This window comes from Colletotrichum acutatum, assembly GCF_030867785.1.
Source record: "Colletotrichum acutatum strain CBS 112980 chromosome Unknown BDZ83scaffold_1, whole genome shotgun sequence".
NCBI classification, from domain to species: domain Eukaryota; kingdom Fungi; phylum Ascomycota; class Sordariomycetes; order Glomerellales; family Glomerellaceae; genus Colletotrichum; species Colletotrichum acutatum.
Genome location: NW_026848995.1, coordinates 765300 through 793023, shown reverse-complemented (window position 1 = coordinate 793023; position 27724 = coordinate 765300). Strand labels below are relative to the sequence as shown.

Below are 27724 nucleotides of genomic sequence, written 5' to 3'. Positions count from 1 at the left end.
GATGGCATGAATGGGCCAAAGTACGGATAGATGAGCTGTCTTGCCATTCCATGGTCATGAGACGACTCCGAGCGTAGTCTCGTTACATTGGGCGCGTCGGCGAGTGCGAATGCTGCCTTGGTCCCGAGAACTCGGAAATCCTGCCTGGAGGTAGATGAGTTGTGAGCCTTGCCCCATGCCCACAGTGTCATGACGGGCAGGCGGAATGGACGAAAGATTCGCGATGATGGCGAAGGAAGATCACGACTGATGTAGTTGGCCTCGTGTGCACAGTGATTTAATGCAAGGTAATATTTGATGAGTGTATGTATTTGAATAAATATTGCAAATGGCACAAATGAATATAGACAGTGAAATGTAAATGTACGCGAGATAATGATATGCGGAACCCAGAAGAGCCCTTGCCGCCGGTCGTCCTCCTTCCCCTCCCAGTATGAGAAACCATACGAAATGAGTGGTATCTTTTTCAGCAAAAACAAGAAATCCAAGATCAAGCCAAAAGAAAATTGAATGCAAAATGACAAGGAACAATCTATACGTCGTCTCAGCCGCTTGGGCTCGGGAATAGCATGCTCAGGCCCACCTCATACGAGGCTACCATCGGAAGAAGTGAAGGTCACCATGACTGGTGGTGTTGATGTGTGCGTCGTAGATCTTGTCTGAACCCTGATGATTCTTCAGGCCAACTTGGGCTTGGGTACCATGCGTGCTCTGACGGCCCTAGGCTTCGCTGGCGCTCTTTTCCTGGCAGGCTGCTTGCCCTTGGCCTTGCTGGACGAGGATGCCGCCTCTTCCTCAGGGCTCTCCTCCTCCATCTTGATCTCTACTTGGCGGCCTCGTGGGCGAGCTCTGGCCAACGTCTTGAACATGGGTTCTTCGTCGACACCGTCTTCGGGATCCTCGCCACGGTACTCATATATTTCATCGAGTATCTGTTGTCGCCGCTCTGGGTTCTGCCCTAATTCGACTGTGTCGTCAAGCAGAACAGCGCTGCTTGTGGCGAGGTTCCTCAGGCGGGTTTGCTGCTTCTTCGTTCTCCGCGACTTTCCTGGCTGGGTAGTAGGCTCGGCCGTGTAGCCCGAATCTACCATGCCACGCTCGACTGCCAGGTACTCGACGTCGCTTGCGCCCCACGCCGTTGTTTGTCCACCGCCGAGCTCCTTAAACTTGCGGTGGACCATCTTGAAATAATGCGCATCGACGAAATCGAAAGCCATTTTGAGCTTATGTCTCTGGTACCTTGTTAGTTATGTTGCTCACAAAAAATTAACCCTACACCATGAAGATGACTTACATCTCTGAGTGACCACTCCAGAAAGTTGGATCTTCCTCTCGTCACCTGCATTTGCAAACGTGCAGCAGAGCTTGTCATCCCGAACCTCTCTCTGTGCTCGCCCGCAATGATATCCCACATTCCGTTACCCTTGCCACCTGAAATAATCATGTCCCTTTGACGATGGAAGAGAAAGGCGACGTCTTCAGGGCATTCCGGCTTGACGACAAATTCATCGGGGAGCGAGTTAATATGCGCCATCTCGTCATCGGCAGTCGGCTCTTCAGACGATTCTGCCTCGGACTGTTCCGCTCGACCTCTGACGCGAGGAGATCTTTGGCAACGGCCCGCTGCTTGTTGGCTATTTTGACGGGCTCGGGTAGGCCCCCGAGCGACTTCTGGGCGTTGTATTTGTGTGCTTGGAAGGGCGTATCCCATATAACGTCTCCTGGTAGCTTCAGACTTGAAGGATGTGATATCAGAGTCCTCTACCCAAGTGTGAGTCTGCGGCTGGGCATAGTACTGCGCCTGGGCTTGCGAAGGATGCGGAATTTGTCCCATGGACAGCTCGCCCATGATAGGCTGCGGCTGCATCATTTGCTGCTGGGGTTGAGACATGTAATAGCCGTGGGGTGGCACCTGAGGGGACAAGGAGCCCTGGTCCGATTGAGGTTGCGCGGAAACTGTATAGTTACCAAAGTAGTAGTCTTCGGGAGGTTCGCGTTCGTGCTCAGGTTCTGCTTGGATGTAGTTCATCTCGAAATGACTCTCGGTTGTGGGAGGGTTCATGGCCATCGGGGAGCCAACTTGGCTCTGGGGAGCACTCATGGCAACAGTGTTATGCCAAGCCATCCTGGAGGATCCGGAAGGACTCGACTGGGGCTGCATGGGAGCCATCGCTGATGGGTACTGGGGAAGAGTTGTTGTTTGTTGCATGCAGGGCGAGCCGCCACCAGACACTGGAGTCAACATGTGGGATTCACCGAGTTGCGACTGATGGTTGAAAGTTGTGACCTTGTATCTGTCAGACACACCTGGACGGCTACTCAAGGACATATATATATCGACTTACAGCAAAAGGGGGGCTTCTGAGGTCTGGATAGATTGTGGTTGGAGGCTGTGCCACTGAGGTGCGCCTGCTGGGCATGGGGTCTGATAGTCCGTCTGAATGCATAGTGGTTTGTTCGACGTAGTTCTGGCTCGTCATGATCAAGTGGACGACCAAGAGGAGTTGTGGACAGTCGAGGTAGATGTGGAATGTGAAAGTGAAAGTGTTGAGGTTGTGGAGGGTGGTGTGTAAGTGGCAATGGGGATACTCCAAAGACTTGGATGTAGGCAAGAGCTTGATAGTCTGTGGTTGTGTGAAGCTTGTCTTGTCTTATAAGAGGATGGGAAGGGGGGGAGATGGACGGTAATAAAGAATTCAAAGAGTCACTGAAGTCTGCCTCTCCGTAATTGGACTTGTCAAGTGGGATGGATGAGAAGAGAGCCTCGCGAGGACGAGATGGCCGCGGCCTATTAATGACGAGCGAAGTGGACAGCGATGGTGCCGATCCAAAGGTTTGTATTTTTTTTCGCAAGGGGAGCCTGCCAGTCGAGACGATTTGAACGAGTGCCACTCTCCAGGATAGAAAGCAGCGGGGACCATCGCCAGGGTTCGAGGAAGGGACAGGGGGAAGGATAGTGTACACGAGGTACATGAGGCCGTTGTAGTCTGGAAGGTAAGGTAGGTGTAGGTAGGGTCGGCACACAGACCAAGAGAGCAGGAGGCGAGGAAAGCAGTAGGAGGGGTCAGGCAGGACAGGCAGGGCAGGCACAGCACAGCACAGCACAGAGAAGAGAGAGAGGGACAGCGACAACGATAGAGACAGAACCAGAGGCAGAGACAGACTTGCATGCGGGGGCATGGATGTTGATGGTTCCTCGCAGACGATAGCCGCCCGGGGCTGGTATGTACGGGTACGCAGTAGTGCAACTCTGTAGATGCGGGTCGATTCAGTCGGCCGAGCAGCTCTGGGGCCTTGTCCTGGGGCCCTGGGGGCGTGTGTCTGGAAAGACCAGATAGAGCGAGGGAAAGAGAGAAAAAAGGGCATGGGGCGTGTGTATCCACAACTCCATGGACGGGGGGGGGGGGAAGAGCAGGGGATAGAGCGAAAGATTCTGAGAGGTTACCATTGCCAGCAAGAACCACACCTCACACCTATCTACATACACGACAGAGTAGTGGCAGAGCAGCAGCAGCAGCAGCAGTCCCGATGACATGACAGTCACACTCGCAGATGCAGTCCAGCCCAGTAGGCTGTATCCGTAGCGATGTTACAGCCCACCGGAGCAGAACGTCTCCCAGTCTCCCAGAAACTCGTCCAAGGTACTCCGTAGAGTAGTTTGCTCTGTCTCATCTCTGTCTCTGGCTCTCGTCTGTCTCTTTCCGTGCGGCCGCCTTGCAGCGCCTAAATGGGTGACAGGTGTGGGACGGGTGGGGAAGAGAACGACTGATAGAGCAAGGCTCAGCATAGTTGAGCTTGGGACTGAGTCCGATCCTCTCAGCATAAGATACTAACCTACCATTGCACTTCTCGATTATTTCGAGTTGCCAATGAGAGTGGCGGGGGGCGGAAGTCGGTCGCAGTACAATGCGAAAGGGACAACCGCTTTTTTCTATGGCCTGGCTCATCCGACATTGATACGTCTTTGTTTTTCTGAGAGCCCCTCTGCTTCGACGTCCAGACCTACCAGCATCTTCTCCTCACTCGGCTACCTAGGACTTCGTCAAGTAGAAGGAGGAAAGTTATCGGGCTGATTCGTACTTACGTGAATGGCGCGGACAAGCAGGTAGATGGGGTCTAGAATATATTAAACGTCCATTGGCGATGGAGACGCTCGATATGTGATGCTTCTCGTTCGCGGACGAAGAATCCCGGAGGAGGGGGGGAGATGAACGTTGACCTGCGCCGCATGAGCGGCCTTCTCTGATGGGTCCCAGATCGTACGGGTGCACGGTACACAGCTTGCTCTATCTCTCTCATTTTCTGTAAGGCAGAGCATGTCAGGGGTTAGCATCGGCCATGGGGTCTGATTTGGAGGGAAAAAACACAAATCCTGCGATTCCGCTGCTCTGATTCCCTTGAGCCATGATGAATGTACCTGGATAGGGGCGGGAAGCAATGTCTACCTGAGCCATGATCCTTGATAGCATTGTGTCCTGGTAGTCAGTATCCGAGATGACAGACTTGGGCAACAAGGCGGCATCTGGGAAGTAGTGTAGCACGGAAGCTGTAGCAAAAGAAACGACACGAACACAGACTAACTCATGCTAGGGTTGTGGGATGACTTGCCTCTTTCTTCCCCCATTCACAGTACGAGGACCTGTTGCTTGGGACAACCCCACCAGCCGGAGGTTACAGTGAATGGTAGGGCTCTCGCTGTACTTGTAAAGTGCAGGATCGAATTGGATTTACCGGAGTTGTGTTGTCAAAAAGCAATGTTATCAAGTCTAAATGCTGGAAGGGTATGGTATTTGGTGTGGAAGAAATGCAGACTTGAATTGAAGTGTGGGTGACTGTAACAGGACGGTTGACATTGTGACGTCTGGGGGCTATCAATCTGCATCCGAGTTGCACATTACGCACGCAGTTACGCACGTAAAGGACCCGGATATGCCAAAATTGACGTGGACCATTACAACGGGGTTGCCCCGGGACGGGACTGAGACGGGTTTGCTCCCGTGGTGGATCAGTTGATAGACGAGAAAAGAGGAATCAAATCGATCTTGACGCTAGATTAGTGGTTGAACTCCCTGCTCTTAGTGCATCTCTGTCCGATTGGAGAGAGACGCGGACGGAGTATAGAATCGAGGAAGTCAAGAAGTTTTAGCCATTTTCCGGCGACGGCGGGTAGGGCAATGCGAGTGCCAGTCCGTGAGGTGTGCTAATACGTGTCAAATAGCGACGATGGCGTATGTGGAGTGCAATTGTATAATAAGTTGAAGATATCCGGAGCATAATTCCGGGACCCAGGTAATGAAATGGCCATCAGACTAAAGTAGTTGGAATGTCACGGTAATCAAAGTCGCCAAAAAGGCACAGTACAATAATCAAAAAGAAAATGAAGGAGAATTAAGAGGATGTGCTACACTCGATGTCAGGAGCTGGCGCTGGTCGAGGTTTCGGTTCCGGGTCGAGTTCAAGATGGGGGTTGGTGAAGAGAGAAGAGAGGAAGAGAGGGAAAGCAAAGGATGTGTGAGTGAGGTGAGCATGGACTCTGGACTTCGGGGGTCAAGCCAAAGAGACTCAACAGAGGGCAACGGCCGAGTCCACGGGTGTCATTGCATGAACCATGTGATTGGCTCTATGAACGGCCGCAACGGGGTCGACAACCTGGGAAAGCCGGGGGTAGGAAAAGGCAAGTGGGGACGTTCATCTTGCGGTACGTATCTGGCGTATGCCTGCCTCATTCTCATTCTCTTCCTCATTCTCGTCCAGGTCCTACCTTAGGTGAGTCCTTCTTTCCGTCCCGACTCCCTGCGGCCTTCCTGCCTTCTTGACTTCCTGCTGTGCGGCGTGCCTGCCTTCCATTCGACACATGCGACGTACCGCAGCTGTAGGTACCCAAGTAAGTACCTACCTACCTTACCTTACCGTGCTACCTTACCCGTCTGTCTGCGTGCGTCAACTGTGCCGCCCTCGAGCCGGGTCCGCTCCTTTATCTTCTCCAGTCCAGGCAGATCCAGCTTCCTGGAGTCCAGAATGAAGATAACTGACTCTTCCCGACCGGCGCATTGTTGCCTTGATTTCAATCATCACACGGTCAATGAGTCTAAGAGCTGACATGTGTCCTTACCATCAGGTTCTTTTCCACTTGTGAAAACCTTGACTCAATGATAAGTCAGAAACTTAGAATCTCTCCCGGCGGCACTTCGCAAGGTACCTTACACTGTGACTCTCCTCTCTCGCGTCCGTCACATTTGTCTACTTGCTATCAGTTTCGTGGGCGGGACCCCTACGATAGCTAAGGGTACCGTTGCCGAAATCTGCATTGCCCTAAGGTCTGGTCACCTCAGGCCCTCCCTACGCCAAGAGTCGCGGAACAGAACGGCCAGTGCCCAGCTGCCCCCAGCACCACCAGGTGAGAATCTTGGAGAGACAGGGGTGGTGGGGGTATCCCTAAGATAGACCTCTGATGTTTGGGCGTGTGGGTTTTGAGGCTGCAAATCCTCGGACAAAGCGGGGGCTCAGTTTTCCATAGGACTCGCTTGTCGACCTTTACTCCCCGTCGCTGGGTGTGACCGGGACGCGTCCCGTCAACTTGGAGTCTTGGACATTGTTTGAGTGGGCACCGAATTGGACCACACTGGAGTGGGCTGGAGTCACTGGAAGAACCCGGGCTCTTCAGGATGGAATTGCTTAAACAGTTATCCGAGAACTAGGTACTCGTTGAAATTGCCTTCTTTCTGGACTACCTTGCTCTTCTCTTCCCAGCAAGCAGAGAGACATGCTCATGTCAGGCCATGGCTCTTTAGAAAAAAGAAAAGACTCAGGGGGTTTCCCTTGCCCGTGCAGAACTTGTTGCAGCATCGGTAAACACGCGCCGGTGGAACAAAGCTTTCACATTGTCTCGACCCTCGCCTCCCGCCATGAACTCGAGTCTCCATGTTATTCCCATTCCTTGGCCACGGCGATTATTATGCGATCAAGCCACTGTCGATCAAGGCAAGCATACATACTCCGTACAATGCCAGGCCATGCCCCCTGGTATACGTACTCATCTAAACTAGCATAGTGAAGGCAGTGATGGCATACGGAGCACTCTGCTTTGAACTGGGCAGTCCCCGCAATCTTAATGGACACGGGACCAGCAACTTCATAATGAGGGCGACAGAAGATTGGACAAACGAGCGGGAAGAGGCGGGAACCGTTCGATCTGGAGGGCCCATAAGCATAAGCTGCCGCCCGCCACGATCTGAGATCCATTTCGTGCCACGAGAGGGTCGCCGCATAATCTGGCTGACCGGCACAGACACCATTTTCTTTTGTGAATCCTCGAGTATCCCGCCCGTACCTTCGTACAATGGATGTCTTACCATGGGGATGGAAGTCGAAATTGGGGGGGGGGGCCTCGATCACAGACTCGACTCTGAACTTCTGAAGAACCGGTTGATGCCATGCCTGCCCCCACACAGCGGGCTATCATACGCCTCCCCCCTACCTGGCTTGAAGCTCGTTCGAAAAGGGTGAGTTGCCACAAGGCAAGGGAAGAATGGGCTGACATTGACTGCGATGCATGCAACTCTGAGACCCTCAACCATGCCTTTTGATTGAGCAGGAAAGAACAATAGCCACGTATGGCCGCCGGTGCGAACAAGAGAAGAGGAACGCGACTTCGCTGCAGAGAGGGAGGGGGGAAACGGACGCTGAGCCAATACGCTCAGTTCTCATCTCTTTCGTCGTCAGGGATATCCTTACACGGTACTAGTGCGGACCCGACAGTCTGGTTCGCGCTACTTTAGCGGTCAAAACTGATGGAGCCCACGCTCAGGCGAGGCTATCATTGGATCGCCTCGGAGGCATTTTGTCAGGGCTACCGGGATCCATCCAGAGCCTGAGGCCACAATTACACTTCCTCTTACACCCCCCCCCCCCTTCTTACTTTGAGCATGTACGTACTCCGTACCTACCGTCAACTTCCTTTTTGTTCACCCTACCCCTACTGTGCCTTCTCCACTTCCACGAGCACACCTCACTGGTCAGAAGCCGATCCCATTCTTCGGACTTAGCGCGCGTCTGTTCTTTCGAATTGAAGCTTAAGCACATTCAACCACTCACGGTGTCGCTAGTGACTCCCAGATAAACCATTTTCACTACCAACAAGCGGCCAGACTTCATCACCAACAGCAAACGGTCAACAGAACGCAACTCCTTAACCGCGATATCACACACCCACCCACACTCTTCTAGACTTCCCACGCCGCCGCCTCGAAGCTACCTGTCATCACACGCATTCTCCCACACCACCTGCGCCTTGCTGCAGAAACGTGCCCCAACTCTGTTGCTCCTGGCCGCTCCCTTTCTCGATCCCATGGTTCCAGATGCGGGTACTGTACCGGAAGCCATGACGCATCCTTGATGAGCCAAGTCGAGCTGAACCTGTACGTCCTGCTTTGAGGGGAGAAGACACTGAAGCCGTCCCCGCCTTCGCGTGCCGGCCCTTCCTCGCGTTCTTCAGACCGATGGTACCTTGCAGATCACCGTTCTATGGATAGATGCCGAAATAGAAGGCTGAGGTGCATTCTGATCCCTTGGCCCTTCTAAGCCTCCAGCCTGTGCCACGTTGAGGTTGGAGGAGACCGCTGTGCCGCCTTAGCCTCTCAGTCCCGCTCTCTTCGACATTTCGTTACCATGATATCTCCCATCCGGTTCTAGGGACGACCGCTAGATGAGTACCGAGGTACGGCATCAGAAGCAGGCGATATGCCCGCGAGCCCGAGGTCGACTCTCTCTGCTCATGGTCGCTTTTCGGGTCGTCGACTTTTCCAAAGGAAAACTTTACCGGCCGCAAACAGCCTAATGAGGAACTGTCCGTACCCCCATTCCCTGGAATTTTACGCTCTAAGCGCCCAGGTCGCATAGTTCGTCGCCCCCATTGGCCGTCACTGCCTCATCACGCCGTTGGTCGCGTCTGTCACTGTCCCAGACGCGGTTATGGGCGTCCATATTGATGACCTGGGTCCAAATCAAGCCAACACTGCCTCATCTTCGCCTGGAATTTTGGTTTGCGTTGCATTGCGCATTCTCATGCATTTTGAGCGCTTCCGATCTCTCGGGTCGCGAGGGCAGCTGGTCTCCGGCAAGCGTCCTACTGGATATGCCAGGAAACAGGTATCCACCGCAAAGCATCGTCTGCTAGGGCTTGGTACTGCAAATTGTCCCGGTCCGTCTTCAAGCAAGTCAACACATTCGGGCGGTAAACCAGTATCAAATCAGCCGAGAATAAACGATATCCTTTTGCTGGGACGGGGTGACAAACTGTCTGGACGTGACAGCCTCCATCTTCATGCCAAGCCGTGCTATGGATTCGAAAGCCCTGACCAGATGTGTCCGCACAAGGCACCGAAGCACGCTGAGACTGACAGCGATCTTGCCGCTCGCCATGTGAGCTTTTCGTCCGAGATTTCCAGTGGGCAGTGGTTCGATGACGCTTGCCGTGGCTGCACCGTGCAAATCCGAGACTCCACCGTCCATTGCAATCAACGAAGTCCAACCCCTCCCCCCCTGGACGAGGACTTGCTGGCCATTCCTGGGGCACCATGAGAGAAGCCCGAGGGTACAAGGAGATACACCACGAGACTTCTTCCACTCTCTCAAGGTCTCTCTCGGCCACATGCGGAATAGGACACGCTCCACGCTGGGTTTTTGGGCATCCATTCGGCTTCAAGGGCATGGGCTCTTTGCGGCTAGAAGCGTGTACCATGGAAGTCCGTACTTGGTCCTAAACCTTGGGCAGCTTTCTTCTCACTGAAGAACTGCTCAATCAAAGCAATCACGGTAACTCGTTTTGGGAAAAGGCGCAGCGATGGTAGCTGACAGCTGGGTTGTCGGACGGCCTCGCCCTCCCGTCGGACTCTGATCTGAAATTCCCATAGGCAAGCCCTGCTACACCCACGCGAGGTTTTGATGCACACAAATACTTCCTGGGGGACGGCGCCCTGTATTCGTGGTGTCTACCTGCTCGTCAATGATTGGAGAAACGAGGCAAACCACCCATCTTCAGTGATGGTGGTCCTCTTTAACCTGCTGTCACCATCACCCCCGGCTTCCGCGAATCAAGGACGGCACAACCGGTCCGCGGCGTGACGAGGTTCTGCAGTTGTCATGGATTGCCATTCTCCGGGACTTCGCCGTTCAGGAGAGGGGGTGGACATACTGGAAGCCGTGGTGGTTCTGTGGAAGAGCTGCCACGAGTGGTCCAGTGTGGACAAAGGCGGGCGTTAGGCCCTCCGCCGGTTGCGCCCGTAAGAACATTTTCCTCCATGTCGCATCTGGAACAGCGGCAAAACGGTCCCCGTGGAATGAAAGAAATCCCTTCTGCCCCCCTTTCCAGGGTCCAGCTTTGTGGTTGCTTGGGAATGTCGAAACAGACAATGGTCTGAAAGATTCGCAAAAGGCGCAGCCGCCACCACCAATACCACGACCTCACCCATCTGCAGGATGGGCATACGAAGAGGGGAAGCAAAGCGTCTCGAATCCTTCGGCAATTAATTTCAGCCCCCAATGCTGCTCATCTCTGTCCCGTATCATGTCTCTACCCGAGCCGTTGACTGCGAGGCTACAGCCAACGGCCGTAACGATTGCTCCGGGCGTTTCAAAAGCCGCTGCTGGTGTGCGCTCTCTTGCTACGCCTCTGTGGGGATAATCAGCACTATAATCTGGACAAGAAGCTCGAGTGTACATTACCGGGGAAGCTCTCCCATCCGATCTCGAGTTGTGGGTAGGGCGGTGTTGAGTCAATTTCCAGTCTGGCCCACTCCCAGCACTGAACTGGTCATCACTACGGATACTACCCCTCGTTGAACGAAGATGGCTACTTCGGCACAGTTTGGTGACGGATATTGGATGATGTTGTTCTTGGTACAAGATAACGCCTCGCGAGGCATTCTCTTTCTATTTGGCCTTCTACCTTATAGCTCATTGATCACGTTGTTTTGACTGGTCGTCAATCCGCGAGGCCACAACAGAGGCCCGAAAAGGCGGCCAAGTGCCTGCAAAGCCCCCTCCTTGCTACCCCGGCGACTCCGGGTATCGGCGAAGACGAACTCGCTGCCAAGAAGAAATTTCCATCGGCAATCCAAAAGTGTACAATTTTCGTGGTCGAGTTCAGAAGCTATCGTGAGGGCGTATTAGGGTGCCCAAGTGGTCATCGCCGACAGTCCCCCAGTACATAAGTATTGAGGCCTTTGAGGTCTCTTCCTGCACCCCAATATTTCGGCCGCAGTATTGGAGCTGATGTCGGGGTGCAGGATCCTCTGCTATTTTCTGCAATCCTCCTCTTCCGCATCTACAGCATTCCCGGAGCTGCAGCTGCGCCGCTTCAGCAGTCAAACGGGCACTCTCTTTCAGCTTGTCTGCAGGAACAAGGCATTCAAACCGTCATGTCAACTTCCCGTCGAACTTGTTTCTATTTCGTATTCTATCCTATTCCTATCTTGCGGTAGAAAGCGTCCCAAGTGGCGGAGCGTCGTGCCCCACGCATGAGGCTGTGAAGCCCTTCTGCGTGGGAAAGAAACGCCATTAGCCAACAACACCAACACCCAAATAGCCCCCAACGACTTCCGACAACGCCCAAAGCAGAAGACAGAACAGCCCCTTCGTGCGCCGATCAACGAGAGACGACGGAAGCGCACCAGGACGCTGTCGTCTTCTTCTCTTTTCGTATCCACAAGCATCAAACAAGCGCAGACGTCCCATCAAGTACGTTACACACACTTGAAGCCATGGTTTCCACATCCACTCGACAGCCCCCTTCCTCGCCTTCTTCCTCCACACGATCGAGAATAGTACCCAGACAAGACGCAGCCCGCCTCAATCTAAAGTTAATCCCAGCCGCCACTCCCGCTGCCACGAGCGGCGCAGAACCACGAGAGGAAGAGAGAGAGATAGAGGTATAGGGAACGTTTACCGCAGGCTGTCGGTAAAGTCCATCATGACTGGTTCTTTGTTCGCCAGGCTAGGATCCCATCAGTCTCGGGTAACGTGCAATGATTCGTCCCCTTTTCCATGATGACTCTTTTGCCTGATATTCTGCCTGATATCGATCCCTTCGCCAGACCGAAACGGCCTCGATCACAGGGTCAAGGCCGAGCGAATGAAGATGAGAACACGACGAATCAGAGCAGTAAGACCAACTAGACCAACATCCCCCACGCCCTGGTTCGATTCTCTCGTCACCTCTTGGCTCCCCTTTATTTTGGGAGTGGAAAGTTGACAAAGTAGACGAAAGGTGTGCGTCTAGACCGGGGAAACCTGTCCATTCTTGCCTTCTTATTCGACGGGGAGTGAACAGAAGGCATATCTCTAGTCACTACCATGATGGAGATACCGGGCGAACGCCTTCGTTCTCGTCCAAGCGAACCATACCCCCCCCCCCTTCCCCTTCCCCTTCACCCCATGATGCCATCGTCTCGCCGCCCCTCTAGCCAGCCCTACGATTCCTCTCTCAACGATGAAACAAGCGCCGATGGCGATGTTCCCAACGCCCTCGAGAAAGAAAGATACTTGTCAAGCTTGTACCGATACAAGATACAAAGCCCAGAACCCTCTCCTGGACTCCTTGACTCCTCAATGATACATTACCTCCTTCCAGCAGAGCAGGGCGGAGAAATGTCATAATTGTCAGATACTTGCTTGTCCCTTCCCATCCCCACCGCCGCGCCGTGACGGCCACTTGCGGCCGTCGAACGAAACGTAACGTAAAGGGAAACCTGGCCAGTGTGCCTATACCATTGATCATACATCGTCATCATCAGGCCTGTTGGGCCGTCACATATGCGACCCGCGGCTCTCCAGCGAATAGGAGCTACCTCCGAGTTACTGTCTGAAAAGATTTCAATCTCCCTTTGTCAATGGAGTCCTTTACGAGGAGGGGGTCTAGAGGGAAGAAAGCCCTCGGACTTTTCTCTCGATATCCGCTCCAATGTGACTCTCATCACCTCGTGTGATGATTGGAAATTGATTACTCCCAGGCCCGAGGACCTATCATTGACACGAACATGCCCATCGCCATCATCATCGTGATCATCGTTAGTCCACTTCGTGATCGTGGAGCAGAGCTATGGGATACCATACACCGCCCCCCCCCCCAAATTGCGTTTCTGATAGGGGGATTTGAATAGGGGTCATTGTCGTTGAGTTGTTCGCCTGCTGACGCCCGCTGATGCCTGTGAGCCTCGACGGCACGATTGATTCCCACGTGAAGGTCCAATTGGGGAGGGTATGACCAATGTCTTCCTAACGGAATGTATACAGCCTCGGTGTCAGTGAGGTCACGTTCGCTCAGAGTCCGAAGTAGAACCAAAGGGGACATCATCGGGATACTGAATCATCCCTAGAGGCACATCACAAAACTGGCTCAGTCATCTGTTGTGATTCTGGAGGTGGCATTATGATTTTCCAAGTTGACCATAGTTGCGGTAGAAAACCTTTGTAGTAACACTCGAGGTGTATAGAGGACAGTCGTTACATGAGTAGATGTTGTGTGTTTCATTCCTTTCCAGACAAAGACATCAGGAGCTGTATAGTGTAGCGAAGCATGCCTGAATTAATCTTGTTTATTTCAAAACTCAAACAAAGCTACAGCTAATCACGGCGTTCTTTTGCGCAAAGTGTGTGCCCATGAGAAAGAAACCTACACCTTCACCCGCTATTGCCAATGCTTTGATGATCCCAGAAAGGAGAAAAGAAACCAGACACTAGAGCCTCCGAGGAAAGAAATGAAAACGTACAAGACGACCGCCGAAACCGAAGCCGCAACCCGATGTCGCCTGATCATGTCGTGGAGCTCATGGTCGAATATACGCGTGATTATACCGTCATCAACAGACTATCAACAGACTGTGCTAGGAAACCCGAAATGTAAAAACATGAGGCAATAAGTGTAGTGTACCAACGAGAATCGCTGGTTGGTCGAGAGCTTCCATTCTGGGATACCAATGGCAAAAGCAGGTGTATAAACGTAATGGAAAGATTTCCGTCTTTCGCTGGTCCAAATATATCCGGTTGCAATGCAGTCGCAATGCAGTCGCAATGCAGTCGCAAAGCAGTGATGTCGCGCACCTCGGAGCATGGAAGGATCGCTGAGAGCTGCAAACCAAGTCACTCATCCCCGGACCCCAACGGAGGGGCCCAATACAATGTCTGCCGAAGGGGCATTCACTCACTCCTTTCTGGCAAGCTGTGATCGAGCTGTCCGCCGCTTGTTCGCAGATCTTGAAACTTGCCCCCACGCATGCGTTCTGCCTTCGTTCGTACTCCTGTGGGAATGTTATAATGTAGTGGCTCTCCCATATCATATCTATGGCTACTTCTATGCGCCCTCAAGAGGTTGCACAAAGTTATAATTGAAGTCCAAGAGTCCGTCCAGCATCCAATGCTGTGGGTCAAAGAAATCGTAGTTGGTCTCGCCGTAGCTCATGCCGCTCAGCATGCTGTTGCTGGGTGGTTGACTTCCGATCCCGCCAGAGTTGCCAGGAGTGAGAGCTCCATTGGCAGCGAGCAAGCTGTTCGCTTGGAGTCCTTGGGTTGCCGGCATAAGAGTGCTGTCCAAATGGGTCGATGACGCTGAGGACTCGTTCGCTGAGTCTGGATTAGTAGGTTGTTTCATGGCTATTTCGGGTGGCACGTAGGTCAGTCATCACAGTCACACCGAAGAGAGACGTGGATGCAATGGCTCGAGCACTGGGTGGGAAGGGGATAGAGCTTTATAATTACCATCAATTGAACCTCTTCCTTGGGCTTGGTATTCTTCCCTCCATCGCCAGACAGAGTCAAATACAAGACTCATACTATGGCGGCAGCGCACCTTGAGCTGCAAGGTGTCGTCAATGAGTAGTGGTGAATCGTCGTTATCATAGGAAGCCGTGCTGTTGTTATCGAGTCGAGCTCCGTTCCACATTTGCACCATTAGCTCTGCTAGACGCCACTGCAGGTCGTTGTTCACGACGCTCGTAGCGCGAATGGCGTTGATGGTCTGGTGGAAGAGATTGCGACCACGATCGAAATCAATCGTTTTGGCAAAGAACGACCGCATGAGCTTGAGTAGGGCAAAGCCCGCCGCGATCAACATCTGCTGGATGTAATTCGTCGCATAAAGTAGAATTGTTCCGGGAGAGTTCTGTCCGGGTGATGTGACCTTATCGACCTCAAGGATGTTATCCAAGAAGCTTGTGGTAGCCCTCCAGAGACCCATCAGATCATCAATGTAGCCAGGCGTGGTACTCGAGTCAAAGAAGCCAGCCAGACGCAGATGGAGCGCCGCGGCTCGCATATGTAAGTTGACGATTGGCCCCAGATGCTGCGAGAGGACCGATGCCTGAAGTTCGTTAAAGTCCTTTCTGTAGACTCTCATCAACATGGCTCGATGTTCGTCACCGGCAACCCCACGAGGATCGCTAGCGTTGCTGTACATTTCCTTAGACACCTTGTCGCAGAATCTTTCGACTTGGAGTCTAGCCTCCAATTCGGGCGTCAATCGGAAGGGACCATCTTCGCCTCGTCGAACGGCCAAAGTCCAGTCATACAGGGTCGATGCCGGCTGGCCGTAGCCAGTACCAATAGTCTGAGCTACAATATTGCAAACAGCCCATGTCGACACACGGTCATGCAGTTGCTCTTTGTTGAGGTCGACCGATACTCTAGAGAAGTCTTGACTATGGTTTGGTCTGTGTAGGCCAATGCCCGTCGCAACCTTCATCATAACACCACAAAGAATGTGAGTAGGGTCCGCACTTGTCGTGCTTGTTGGTAGAGGCCAAGTGCATAGCAGACACAGAGCTTTGACGACAAAGTAGCTGCTGGGAACGTCTCCAATGGTTGACCACAGCAATCTGGTCAGCGGTCCAGATATCGATGTCAACAATGTAGTATCTGCGCTATACCGGCGAGCAGCAACCGAAATAATCGACCAAAACAGAAGGGCATGTTGTTGGAAGTACTGATCAGGCGTCTGTTGCGGATTGAGGAATGGCAAGAAAGGGTGGTAGTAGGCGAAGAATTGGCTGAAGAGCTGATTGACTGACTCCTCGGTCAGACGTACGTTCTCCAGCTCGTGGGTGTAGCGTGGTAGGCTGTACGACCCTCCTCTCTTGAGGTGCAACAGCGAGGATACAGCCTCGTCGGAGCCCATTAGAGAAGGGTTTCTAGTGTGTGTGTACACGCTTGTCGCAACCGGGGATTGGAGGTCTTGTTCGTCCTCGTCGACGGTGTAACCCTGATTTTGGGCGCGTGCGATGTTGCGTCGCAACCTGTCGATTTCCTTTTCCATCTCGGCGTGCTTCGACCGCTTGCCTATGCGCTTGAAGTTGGACTCAATCTTACAGGAAAGCTTGAGGCGGTTACACCGTGAACAGCTCTGGAAAGGATCTTGAACAACATCGCATCGCAACTATTGCAGAGGAAGCTTGGTTAGTGGGGTGACTCATGTCATGATTCTGGCCGGTGGGTTGACTCACCTTCTGTTGTCGACACTCGTTACATGCGCGCTTGACGCCGGGCTGGCGCTTTTTGGAATCAGGCTCGCCATTGTCATCGTCGTGACCGGCATTGCTGCCCGGACTGCTATCGAGGGCCATGCTGCTGTGCTTCCTCTTGGGGGGCCCATTGGGCGCATGGCGGGCGCTCATGGGACTTGTGGGCGAGACGGGCGTCGCCCCGCCGGCAGAGACGACGTCCATGCAGGGCACGGGGGACGGACAGTCGCGGTGAGACAAGACAAGACACGGCACAGGCGGGCGCGGGTGACCCCTCCCGGGCCGGGCGTGGCGTGAGGTGCGAACGGAGCTCGCAGGAAGAACTCGGCAATCGGAGATGTCCTGGACGGTGAGCGAGACTCACTGGGGCGGCGGTCCGGTGTCGCGACGTGCGTGTTGGAATTGTTGATGTGAGGTGGGAGCTGGCGCGGCCGAATGCGGAGGCGGGGAAGAAGGTTGATTTTTGACCTGAGGAGCGAGGCAAGATTTGCAGTGGGAAGGTGGAAGGGGACCTCGTTGCGCCTGCCCAGCCGTTGGACTTTTGGAGGGGGACCAACGGGGTGAATGGCTGGGAGATGTCATCCCATTGGCTGGCTCGATCTGCAGTTTCCCCGCCCTTCACCTTCTGTGCTTCTGCAGCGCGCGGGGTGAGTGAGAGAGTCTGTGAGAGCACTGAGCAATTCTGCCAGTTTACACATGACAACTGCCTAACCGGGAAAGGCGCATCGGGAACTCGGACCCGACTTGTACCGGTTCTTGAGTGTTCTTGCTCTTCCAATCTGCCCAGACCGTGCCCGGGCTGCTGTCAGAATAGTGCACAGACAGGCGGGATACTCCCCGGCACCCCAACTTCCAAGCCTCCGACGCAGGAGATAGCAATCCGGACTGACAAAGATAGCCAAAGTCGATATTGACGATACCTGCTGGTCCGATATCGTCCTCTTTCTCTGCCTTTATCCACCCTCACTTTCCCTGCATCTGGAGACCTGTTCCCACGCTGTCCACTGCAAAGGTAGAGTAGCCAAGAGCAAGTCTCCATTCATGACAAGACAGAAAACCCAAAAGTGGAAATCCTAGGTGAAAATTGGGCCGTTAGGCAGGTGAGCACCAGCCTGAGTGGCTGTTCTGAGGTCAAAAGGCGTGGGACTGTGACTAATCACATATTGCGGCCCTGGGATGGGCAAGGTGCAGTGTGCAGTTGCTGCTGCACGCGTTTGGCCTTTCCTTCCAGCCGTGGGCGTGGCAGAAACTCAAGATTAACCTGCCGAAGAAGCTCATGATCAGACGAACACACGTACCTGAACAATTACGTGGAGAGACTGACTCGCCGCTTTCCAGAATCGAAATTGCTTTTCTTCTCTGTCGTCGTTCCCTTCCAATTTCTCAACTGCTCATCTTCAACATCGCCCACATCACATCACCACCGACAAGCTGCAGCAATGCCCGAATCCGAAGCCAAGAAAGCACCTAAACCGCCTGTGAAAGTCGGGCTGGCACTACCCGCCGTCTACCAGGGACGCGGCTCTTACACTGAAAGCTCAAAAGGGGTCCGGGACGTCCAGTTTGTCATGCCGGGATCGCGATTTAAGCAAGGTGGGCGAGGCTTTGTTTCTCGATGCCCGTCGAGTCACTCGGGCAGGTCGGAACTGATCATTCTTGCAGTCGATGTTCTCCAAGTAGACTCAACGGCTACGTCGCAACCCTTTATTGATCCGGCTGTCTTCCAAAAATGGAGTGGCAGGCCTTGATATCTGCGTCGCATCAGGTGTCTCTATAGAAACTCAAGCCCGATCATATCGTATGCACTTTCGGGATCGCGACTGTTCATCACTGTCTTGGCAGAGATGCTTTATCCCGGATCCGAGCGCTAGATGGCTGTTCCGGGACCTTTTTAGGCCCGGCAACAAAGCATGTGCCTCTGCCCGCCGCCATCTGTCAAACTCGAGGCGCTCTAGCAAATAAAGTTGGGGAAAGATGGGCACGCGTGCGCTCCGGTAACTGTGACCGGCATCTCAAAACCCCAGAATTCCTCCCCGCGACTCAATCTCGACCACTCTGGGGTCCGATCCGGTGTCTGGTATTAGGACCATTCGGCTTGAGACCTGCTTGGCCATGATCCACTCTTCAAGGAAGACTGATGAACGTCGGGATTTACGTGGGGCCAAGTCCTCGGATTTGGAGTTGCAATAGTCCCACGTCCGGTCAAATTGGTATTATCGCACAGAGATTCCGCCACAACTTTCATCCCAACTATTGGAATTCAGCCAGCGACGGATAATTTGGATTGGATTTACTGCATCACCGTCACTGTCTTGAGCATGACAGGATTCGCGACTGCAATCAGGACGCTAAAGTCTCACATCTGAACAAAGTCCCAACTTCCAAAGTCCCAATTCTCAAGCACTTCCCGCGAACCCCGTCAGCATGATGCGGGCTATCGGCCGGGGATGCTGCTCGACTGGGCGAGAAGTGTAGTATCCACCCTCCGGGTCCCTGCCCGGGACCGACCCACCATGTCCACTACAACTGGGGTGAAACGGGGGACATAAGCCAGCTTTATACTCAGATTTCAAAGCAATTGGTAGAATTGGTTTCGAAGGATTGAGGGTGAGCATTTCCCTAGTCAGGTCGTCTCAGAGTTTCTCCCCGCGTCCACTTTCCGCGTGCGGGGTTCCGGGCACTAGAGGGCGTGGCGTTGACCATCGGCATATCGAAAAGGGCATGGGTTTGGAATTAACAAAGTGTTCCACGTAGGTCGGGTGGCTACCTTTCACAGCAGTATAAGAATCCAACGCTCAGCCGAATTCATTGGCATCTGATTTTGTTCGAGCCTACCTGCGTACCCCCATTACTTCCATCTGCCTTGCCTCAGTTCCGATACCCCTTTTTAAGAATCTCGGCTCGATTCTCATACTCTCTTCAAGCCATGTCGACGCAAACAAATGGTGACACCCCAGCTGGGGACTACACTGTTCCCTTTTTCCTGGATGGAGAAAAGGTCATCGCAAAAAAGACCTTTGACGTTGTGTCGCCCGCTACCGGAAAGGTCATTCACAAGTGCGGCAGCGCAACTGAGGAAGATGCCTTGGCTGCAGTTGATTCCGCAGCCAAAGCCTTCAAAAGCTGGAAGAAGACTACCCTTGGCCAACGTCAGGAGATATTTCTCAAGGCTGCTGCTATCATGGAGTCTCGGAAAGAGGAATTGGCCCGCGTCATGTCTGAAGAGACGGGTGCTGCCGCAGGCTGGTCAGAATTCATCTTGGGTCTGGGTATTGGCTGCCTCAAAGACGTCGGCGGACGTCTCCTCACCATTCAGGGCTCTCTCCCAACAACCAATGACCCGAACGTGAGCGCAATGGTCCTCAAGGAACCCTACGGAGTCGTCCTCGCCATTGCCCCTTGGTCAGTATATCAGTGATACTTGAAAGTGATTAAAACAGCTAATACCCAAGCAGGAACGCCCCGTATATCCTGGGAGCAAGGTCAATAGCTTTCCCCATCGCCGCTGGCAACACTGCCGTTCTCAAGGCTTCAGAGTTCTCCCCTCGAACCTTGGTTGAGATGGTCTCCTGCTTCCACGAAGCCGGCTTGCCCAAGGGTGTTTTGAATGTGATTGTTCACGAGCCCGCCAACGCTGCTGCAATCACATCATCGCTGATTGCTCACCCTGAGGTCAAGAAGATCAACTTCACCGGCAGCACAGGCGTCGGCCGCATCATCGCAAAGCTGGCAGGTGAGAACCTGAAGCCAGTGCTGCTGGAGCTGGGAGGCAAGGCGCCGGCCATCGTATGGGATGACGCCAACCTCGAGCTGGCCGCAGATCAGTGCGCAGTTGGCTCTTTCCTTCATGGAGGGCAAATCTGCATGAGCACTGAGCGCATCATTGTCCACAAGAAGATTAGTGAGCAATTCCAGTCGAAACTGTCGGCCTCGATCGAAAAGATCTTCCCGTCGCAATCCGATGCGCCTGTGCTCATCAACGCGGTGGCTGTTGAGAAGAACAAGAAGCTTGTCAAGGATGCTGTCGGCAAGGGCGCTGCCCTCGTTGCCGGCGACGTTGATGCTGAGCAGACGTCAAAGACAAGACTGCGGCCCATCGTCATCAAGAACGTCACAACCGACATGGACATTTACAAGACAGAGTCCTTTGGCCCCTCCGTAGCGCTCTTTGAGGTAGAGACCGAGGAAGAGGCAATCAAGCTCGCCAATGACACAGAGTACGGCCTGACATCTGCCGTCTTCACAGAGGATCTGCGGACGGGTCTCCGCTTCGCAAAGGAAATTGAATCGGGCGCCGTCCACATCAACAACATGACTGTCCACGACGAGCCTGGTCTGCCCCACGGCGGCGTCAAGTCGAGCGGGTTTGGCAGGTTCGGCTCCTCTGGGCTGGACGAGTGGGTGAGGACCAAGACGATTACCTACCGGAACTGAAGTTTGGTGGTGTGCTTTTCGTAGCGTTTAGATACCTTGGCCCTGTCCGAATGGAAAGAAGGGGCTTATTCCACGGTTCATTCTGGTTCCGATGCAAATTCCGTGTATCCGTAAACGACTTATTGGCTTCCCTCGCCTAATGCGGCATCATTGTATGACAAAACTGTTACGAATAGAACCACGTGTCTCGGAGAATAGATACTACTTCTTACTTCCCACTATCCCAAAAGTCGATGAGGTGTCAATAGAGTGGCGTTGATCGTTATCAGCCAATGACGATCATGGGGAAGCAGTGCCACGTGAGTGCATAATTGCACTTTGGCTACCTCGTTCCGTTACACGATCGGCACACTTCATCTTTTGCCCCTCCACCCCTCCAGAATATTGGGTGTTCCACGTTCCACAGTCGATCATAGGTGGGAAGCCACATCGGCAATGATTAGAGCCGCGACAACGGAAAGGGGAGTGTTCGCTTGGCGCAGGCAGGTACACAGGGCCATTGCTTGGGTTCGATGGCATATCAATTAAGTTTGAGCCACTGACGGAGAAGGTTTTTAGTGAAATTCGACCGCATGCTGCATGAAAGCAGATGGAACAATGCTGACAGGAATACTTCAACCATTGGACTGCCATCGCGAGTAGGTTTCCTCCCCGCAATTGCAAATCTGGAGTCAGAATTTGAGAGGAATTGCTTGCGGCTTTGTTGCCGTGGATCCAGAAACGGGGATTTTGTCCTGCCGAAGAATTCGCGACATGTCACAATGAATACGACAACTGCACTCCTTGATTCTTAACTCCCCGGGTGCCCTGTGTGTCCCGGAATAGATGTGGTCAGATGTAATAGGACCCTATATCCCCTAACTCCCCTAGTGCCCATGTGATATTCAGGGAAAGCGCACGTTTCCAATGCAAGAAGTGAAGCTGAGCATGAGAGCCGAGTCTCTTATCGTAGGCTTTGTGTTGAGATGCGCCGGCAGTCTGATACCCAAGTGTGTGAATGGGAGCAAAGAAGACGAAATGGAAAGGTCAAAATGCGAGTGATAGCTGTCGTCCGTGCGGACCCTGTCAAGCTTCCGGCGCAATTGACGCTAAGCCCCTTTGGTATGCAAGCTCTCGGGATCCTTGCATCACAAATTCGAGTCGCATCTCGAGAATCTTCAAGGCCGACTAACATTTGCACTCCCGATTGCCAGCAATCCCGTACAATGCTTCCCGCACGGTCTCTCCGACCAGCCTTCCGTGCGGTACCGACCCTCCTCCGAAGCCCGGCAGCGGCACCGAGACCCCAATGCCTCCAGAGACGATGGTACGCCGACAAGAAAGCCGCACCACCACCATCACCGGCCGCCGCCGTCGCCGAAGATGACCTTCCCGACCACCGCAAGCTGGGTGTCCAGCAGGAGCTCTTCACCTCTTCCGTCTACAGCCCCGGTTCCCCGATATTCCTCCCGAACGGCACGCGAATCTTCAACCGGCTGGTCGATTTCCTACGGCGGCAGTACGTCCACTACGGCTTCGACGAGGTCATCACGCCAAATATCTACAAAAAGTCGCTGTGGGAGGTGTCGGGCCATTTACAAAACTATGCCGACGACATGTACACCGTCACCAGCCGCGCGCGCGCCCCCGAGGAGAAGACGAGCTGCTGCAGCGGCTCTCACAGAGACCAGCCTCACGAGGGAGCTAGCGGCGAGCAGGCCACCAGGCAAGCCGAGGGCGAGGACGACGACTACGGCCTCAAGCCCATGAACTGCCCGGGCCACTGCCTCATCTTCGCCTCCAAGAACCGCAGCTACCGCGACCTGCCCATCCGCTACGCCGACTTCAGCCCGCTACACCGCAACGAGATCTCGGGCGCCCTCAGCGGCCTGACGCGCGTGCGCCGCTTCCACCAGGACGATGGCCATGTCTTTTGCCGCCCAATCCAGATCCAGGAGGAGGTTTTCAAGACGCTCGACTTCATGAAGACGGTCTACGGCGCGCTCGGGCTCGAGCAGTTCGACTTTGCTCTCTCAACCAGACCCGCGGACCACTACATTGGCACCGACGCCGAGTGGGCGCGGGCCGAGTCGCAGCTGCGCGACGCGCTGGAGCAGGCAGGGCTGAAGTACACCGTCAAGGAAGGCGACGGCGCCTTTTACGGCCCCAAGATCGATGTGATGCTGCACGACTCGCACGGCAAGTCGCACCAGGCCGGCACAATCCAGCTCGACTTCCAGCTGCCGCAGCGCTTCAACCTCGAGTACCAGGCACCCGCGCCTGCGCTAGAGGCGCAGGGTCTGCCGCTGGACGGCGCCGACGTGTCGGCGGCGGACCTCGAGATGTACGGGCCGGTGCCGCCCGTCATGATCCACCGGGCCATCCTGGGGTCAGTCGAACGCCTGATGGCGCTGCTGATTGAGGAGTACAAGGGCCGGTGGCCGTTCTGGCTGAATCCGCGGCAGTGCGTGATCCTGACCATCAACGACACGGAACCCGTCATGAGCTGGGCGTCCGAGGTAAAGGATATCCTGACGGGCCACGACCGCGTGCGGGACCCGGCGAACCCGCGGCAGCCGCGCCCCACAGGCTTCGCGGTCGAGATCGACGCCAGCGCGCGGTCGCTGGCCAAGAAGCTCAAGGAGGCGAGGGAGAAGCAGCCCGGGTTCATATTGGTGGTGGGCAAGGGCGACGTCGCGGCGAAGCAGGTAACCGTCGAGGCGACGGACGGCCCGGAAAGCTCAGGGGCCGGCGCCTCGAGGGGGGTAAGTAGACAGCAGATGGATCCTCTGGCTTTGCTGGAAAAGATGCAGGAAAAGGTAGCGACGTATCAGTAGACCGCCCATGTATAACAGATGTCGAAATGTACACTATCACTACAACAAACGCCGGCTTAGCGGGTTTTGTATTATAGTCATGATGAACGCAGGCCAAGCCTCCTGCAGCACTATTAGTCGTCCTCTTACGACGACGGACCACTCCCATTCTCACTTCCGTTCCCAAGGTATATCCTCACCGGTCATCCGCAACTCCATGAAACAATCCCATTGAAAGAACAAAAAGTCAACAAGGCAGCACACACATCGCCCTCCCGTTCCATCATCTAGTCCTATTGGAAGTGCTGTTCGCCTGCTGATGGAACAGCGGTCTACAACAGATTTTTAGTACGTGAAAAGATCATCATATTGTCGGGGCTCACTCACCGCTTGTACTTCTCGTCAACCTCGCCGCCGGAACTCTCAATGCGCTCGACCAATTCCTGACGCTGTCTGAGCTGCTCCTTCATAAACTCCACAGTCTTTTTCAAGACGAGACCCTCAGAGCGGCCCTGTCCCTCGAGACCGGGGACCAGCTCCGTCAGGCGATCGAAGCCCTCGCGGATGGCCTGGCGTCGCTTTTGCTCTGCCAGCGAGCAGTACGTGTTAGCGGATTTCGTCAAATGCGCCAAAGGGAGTGAAGGAGACTGTGAAGGAGTGTGCGCGCGCAATGTGTAAAAAGCCATGAAGTTACTAAAAGGGGGAGTTTCCGACGTACCAGACGCGATGTGATTCTGCTTCTTCTCAGCCTCGGTCAGGCGCGGCTTCTCTTCTGGCTGCTCGGCATCCGCGGCCGCTGAAGGAGAATTGGACTTATTTGGGGACGACATGACGGCGGGCACATTCGGATTCTTCCAGCGCAAGCGGATGCAAAGAACGAGGGTGAATTATAAGTGGAAGTGATCCATGTATGACAACAGCTGTCGGTACCTTTACTCGTGGGTTGACGTTGAAGAGAAAAGAGTATGGGGTATACCTGAGTGTATGAGTGAGGGAGTGTGCGTTTCGCACGATCACATGCCGTTTCGCACCGAAGCTCTGAGATCAGATCCCCCTCCAGACTTTCCTCCGCATTGCGATTTGCAGAAAGCCACCACCACCCCTGTCCGGTAAGGTTCCTGCAGCACGTTTGGTTCCGCCCGCAGGGCTGTCTACCTTGGCTGGCACCGCCGGAACAAGAGCTGAACCTGTCCCCCAACGCTCCTTAGAGAAATACATATATGCCTTACCTTACCAATATGCCTTACCTTACCTTTCCTTGCCTAGGTACCTGAGGGTAAGTAGCGTGGTAAGGCAGGCACACGGTAAAGACAGATAAGATAAGCCCAAGGAATCATCACCGCGTGGATCTGGCGGGGTTGGCACGTCCCAAGCCTTCAAGGCTGGGTGACCTCATTGGCATTGGATCGGGATTGATTGCTCATCCAGAAATTCTACAGCTTGCCGGCCCACAATCTGCTATCCGTACGGAGTAGACCTCCTTTCTTTCCGATAGCTGCACTTCAATTCACATCCTTGCGTTACCATACTCTCAAAAGGAACAAATCCAAGATTCATCCAGAACACCCAATTGACACCGAATCTTGTCCAACTTCCGCACAGATCTAGCGCTTCACTCTTCACACAAGACACACCTACACGTCATCACCAACACCACCATGGCCGACGTAAAGACCGCCTCCGACCCTCCACCCGATTACACAAAGGCCACCGAGCACCTCACCCGGCCACGAGCACCCTCCGCCGCAGCCGGCGGTCCCGGCGGCCCACGAGGGCCGCTGCCCCTCAACCTCCCCGTCCTCTCCTACCTCAAAACCAAGCGCGTCATCCTCGCCTCTGCCTCCCCGCGGCGGCGCGCCCTCCTCGCCCAGATCGGCCTCAAGGACCTCGAAATCACACCCTCGACGAAGCCCGAGGACCTCGACAAGTCGGCCTACGGCCCTTACGAGTACGTCTCCGCCACGGCCCGCCAAAAGTGCCTCGACGTCTACGAGACGGCCCTGCAGACGCACCTCGCCTCCATCCCGGACCCGGACCTCGTCATCGCCGCTGACACCGTCATCGTCACCCGCGACGGCCGCGTCCTCGAGAAGCCCCGGAGCGAGGCCGAGCACATCAAGATGCTGCGCCACCTGCGGGATACCCGCGTGCATAGGGTCCTGACGGCCGTGTGCGTCGTCGCGCCGAGGGAGGACGCCAGGTCGCCGGGCTACGAGATTTGCCAGCACACGGAGGAGACCAAGGTCTACTTTGCGCAGGAGGCCAACGGCTTGCCGGACGACGTCATCGAGGCGTACGTCAAGACAAGGGAGGGCGCGGATAAGGCGGGCGGGTACGCCGTGCAGGGCATGGGCGGCATGTTGCTCGTCGAGAAGATTGAGGGCAGTTTCGATAACGTGGTTGGCTTGCCGGTGCGGCAAACGCTGGCGCTGGCGGAGAAGGCCATCTTCAAGCAGGATGAGGAGGAGGTTGCAGAAGACGAAGAAGAGGACCTGATGTGATTTGGTTTGCCCAAAAAAAGAAGAGAGATGGAATAGAGAGACCTGCTACATACCCCCGGCCGCCTTCTCAATACGAGGAGGAAACACATTTAGAGAGGGCGCCAAAAGTTGATGAGATGCCCTGGTTGTTGGCCTTGAAGTTAGATGACGAAATGAGCTTCTTCATCTTTACATATAGCTAAAAGCCGTGTTTACTGCGTAGCAAAAGCTCATAAATTAAAAATAATGAAGCGGGCTCACTTGTCAATCACAAGCAAATAGTACTCATCGGACACTTCCAATGAGTAGCCACATCAGTGAAAGTATTGAGACGAAGTCCTTACTTGCTACAGTGGTTTTCCATCACTCATAGTAACCTAGTCTGGTCTTGTCGACTGCTTTTTCGGATCACCAAGTCAGTAAATCAAATATTCACAAGGGAACTTTGCGAAAATGACCTCTTCCTTAAGAGTACGGTATCTGAGTCCAACGACGTTTACCGCTCCTGCTTCGCGTCCTAATAGAGCCTCTGCCCCCGAAAACCTCGTCATCATCTACAGAATCAGTCATACCCAGCGTAGTGATCTCGCTACAATACTATTGTCAACGGTCTCGCGATATAATTGGGCGCACTCAATCAATCTCACCGACGTAACCATCGCTTTATAAATCATGATTTCTTGCGTTCTCATGCAATTATAATGACTCGGTCTTTAGATTTTGATGAGATTGTGCAGTGTGAGTTATGTCATAAGTTAACAATAGTCATGTCACCCAAATTTAGCTGAGAAATCAGAATAAGACGAACCCTTCCTCTATGGTTCCTCTTGTAGCTAACTAGTACTTCTGTGTAACCGAGGCTTGCAGCTTCCATGCTCTTATGCTTACGTGTTTCCTGCTTCTGTGTTTCCATCACAGTACCATTTGGCATTCAGTGAGAGGTGATTCTTCAGCACCACTCAAACAGAGACTTGCAGACAGCGAATGGCATCAAATCGGCTTGTATCACGTCTCATCTGCCCGGTCCATATACAGAGGGCAAACTAGCCCAAAGCGAAAAGAACAAGGTACCGAGACCATTGGCCTAACTTACTGAAGCTGCCAGCCACCATGTCTGACAACAATGTGGGTGTGGAATCTCAGGGAGACTGTGACTCTAGGGAGAGCTGGCCTGGCATCTTTCTAAGCCCGTCGTCTGCCGATGTAGGATTTCGGTCCGAAATGGCTCTCCAAGATCGATTACGCACCCTGACGATGGCCTTCGTTTCTTACAAAAGTAGCCCTTCTAAGGCCACTTAAATCTAAATTCGAAATTACAACATCGGCTTTCATGAACGTACTACCAAGAATACGTCTAGGCGGTCTTTATTCATGAGCCACAAGGCGAGAATCTGACAAGACGGAGCTGCAGCTCTTACTTCCAGCCGGCACGGGTAGCACAAGAGTCTCGGACGCCGAAAAGCCTCGAGCCCCGAAAAATGCTTTCTGCGGAAACGGGCTGACGGGC

The 27724-nt window shown here is 53.9% G+C and overlaps 7 protein-coding genes across 7 annotated transcripts; 4 read left to right on the top strand and 3 right to left on the bottom strand.

Moving 5' to 3' along the window:
• Positions 1-561: 561 nt before the first annotated feature.
• Positions 562-2512, bottom strand: BDZ83DRAFT_8306 (uncharacterized protein). Its single transcript, XM_060515944.1, has 2 exons — positions 1295-2512; positions 562-1232 (listed from the first exon to the last, which is right to left on the bottom strand). Exons 1-2 carry the CDS (start codon positions 2327-2329, stop codon positions 678-680), a joined length of 1590 nt encoding a protein of 529 aa, XP_060371931.1. The 5' UTR covers positions 2330-2512; the 3' UTR covers positions 562-677.
• Positions 2513-8704: 6192 nt separating this feature from the next.
• Positions 8705-9841, top strand: BDZ83DRAFT_759525 (uncharacterized protein; the record flags this gene model as incomplete). The annotated part of the gene is made up of 2 exons (XM_060515144.1): positions 8705-8716; positions 8899-9841. The coding sequence occupies 2 exons, from the start codon at positions 8705-8707 to the stop codon at positions 9577-9579; spliced, it is 693 nt and encodes a 230-aa protein (XP_060371930.1). The 3' UTR covers positions 9580-9841.
• A 4506-nt stretch (positions 9842-14347) lies between these two features.
• Positions 14348-16712, bottom strand: BDZ83DRAFT_645837 (uncharacterized protein; the record flags this gene model as incomplete). Its single annotated transcript, XM_060509890.1, has 3 exons — positions 14348-14646; positions 14752-16423; positions 16491-16712. 3 exons carry the CDS (start codon positions 16710-16712, stop codon positions 14348-14350), a joined length of 2193 nt encoding a protein of 730 aa, XP_060371929.1.
• Positions 16713-19434: 2722 nt separating this feature from the next.
• On the top strand, positions 19435-20942 carry BDZ83DRAFT_564304 (aldehyde dehydrogenase; the record flags this gene model as incomplete). Its single annotated transcript, XM_060503626.1, has 2 exons — positions 19435-19910; positions 19964-20942. 2 exons carry the CDS (start codon positions 19435-19437, stop codon positions 20940-20942), a joined length of 1455 nt encoding a protein of 484 aa, XP_060371928.1.
• Positions 20943-22147: 1205 nt separating this feature from the next.
• On the top strand, positions 22148-23758 carry BDZ83DRAFT_746275 (uncharacterized protein; the record flags this gene model as incomplete). The annotated part of the gene is made up of 1 exon (XM_060513243.1): positions 22148-23758. The coding sequence occupies one exon, from the start codon at positions 22148-22150 to the stop codon at positions 23756-23758; it is 1611 nt and encodes a 536-aa protein (XP_060371927.1).
• A 262-nt stretch (positions 23759-24020) lies between these two features.
• On the bottom strand, positions 24021-24567 carry BDZ83DRAFT_746274 (helix-loop-helix DNA-binding domain-containing protein; the record flags this gene model as incomplete). Its single annotated transcript, XM_060513242.1, has 3 exons — positions 24021-24069; positions 24125-24323; positions 24456-24567. The coding sequence occupies 3 exons, from the start codon at positions 24565-24567 to the stop codon at positions 24021-24023; spliced, it is 360 nt and encodes a 119-aa protein (XP_060371926.1).
• Positions 24568-24969: 402 nt separating this feature from the next.
• BDZ83DRAFT_658988 (inosine triphosphate pyrophosphatase-like protein) lies at positions 24970-26493 on the top strand. Its single transcript, XM_060511048.1, has one exon. It carries the CDS (start codon positions 25396-25398, stop codon positions 26236-26238), a length of 843 nt encoding a protein of 280 aa, XP_060371925.1. The 5' UTR covers positions 24970-25395; the 3' UTR covers positions 26239-26493.
• Positions 26494-27724: the final 1231 nt, after the last annotated feature.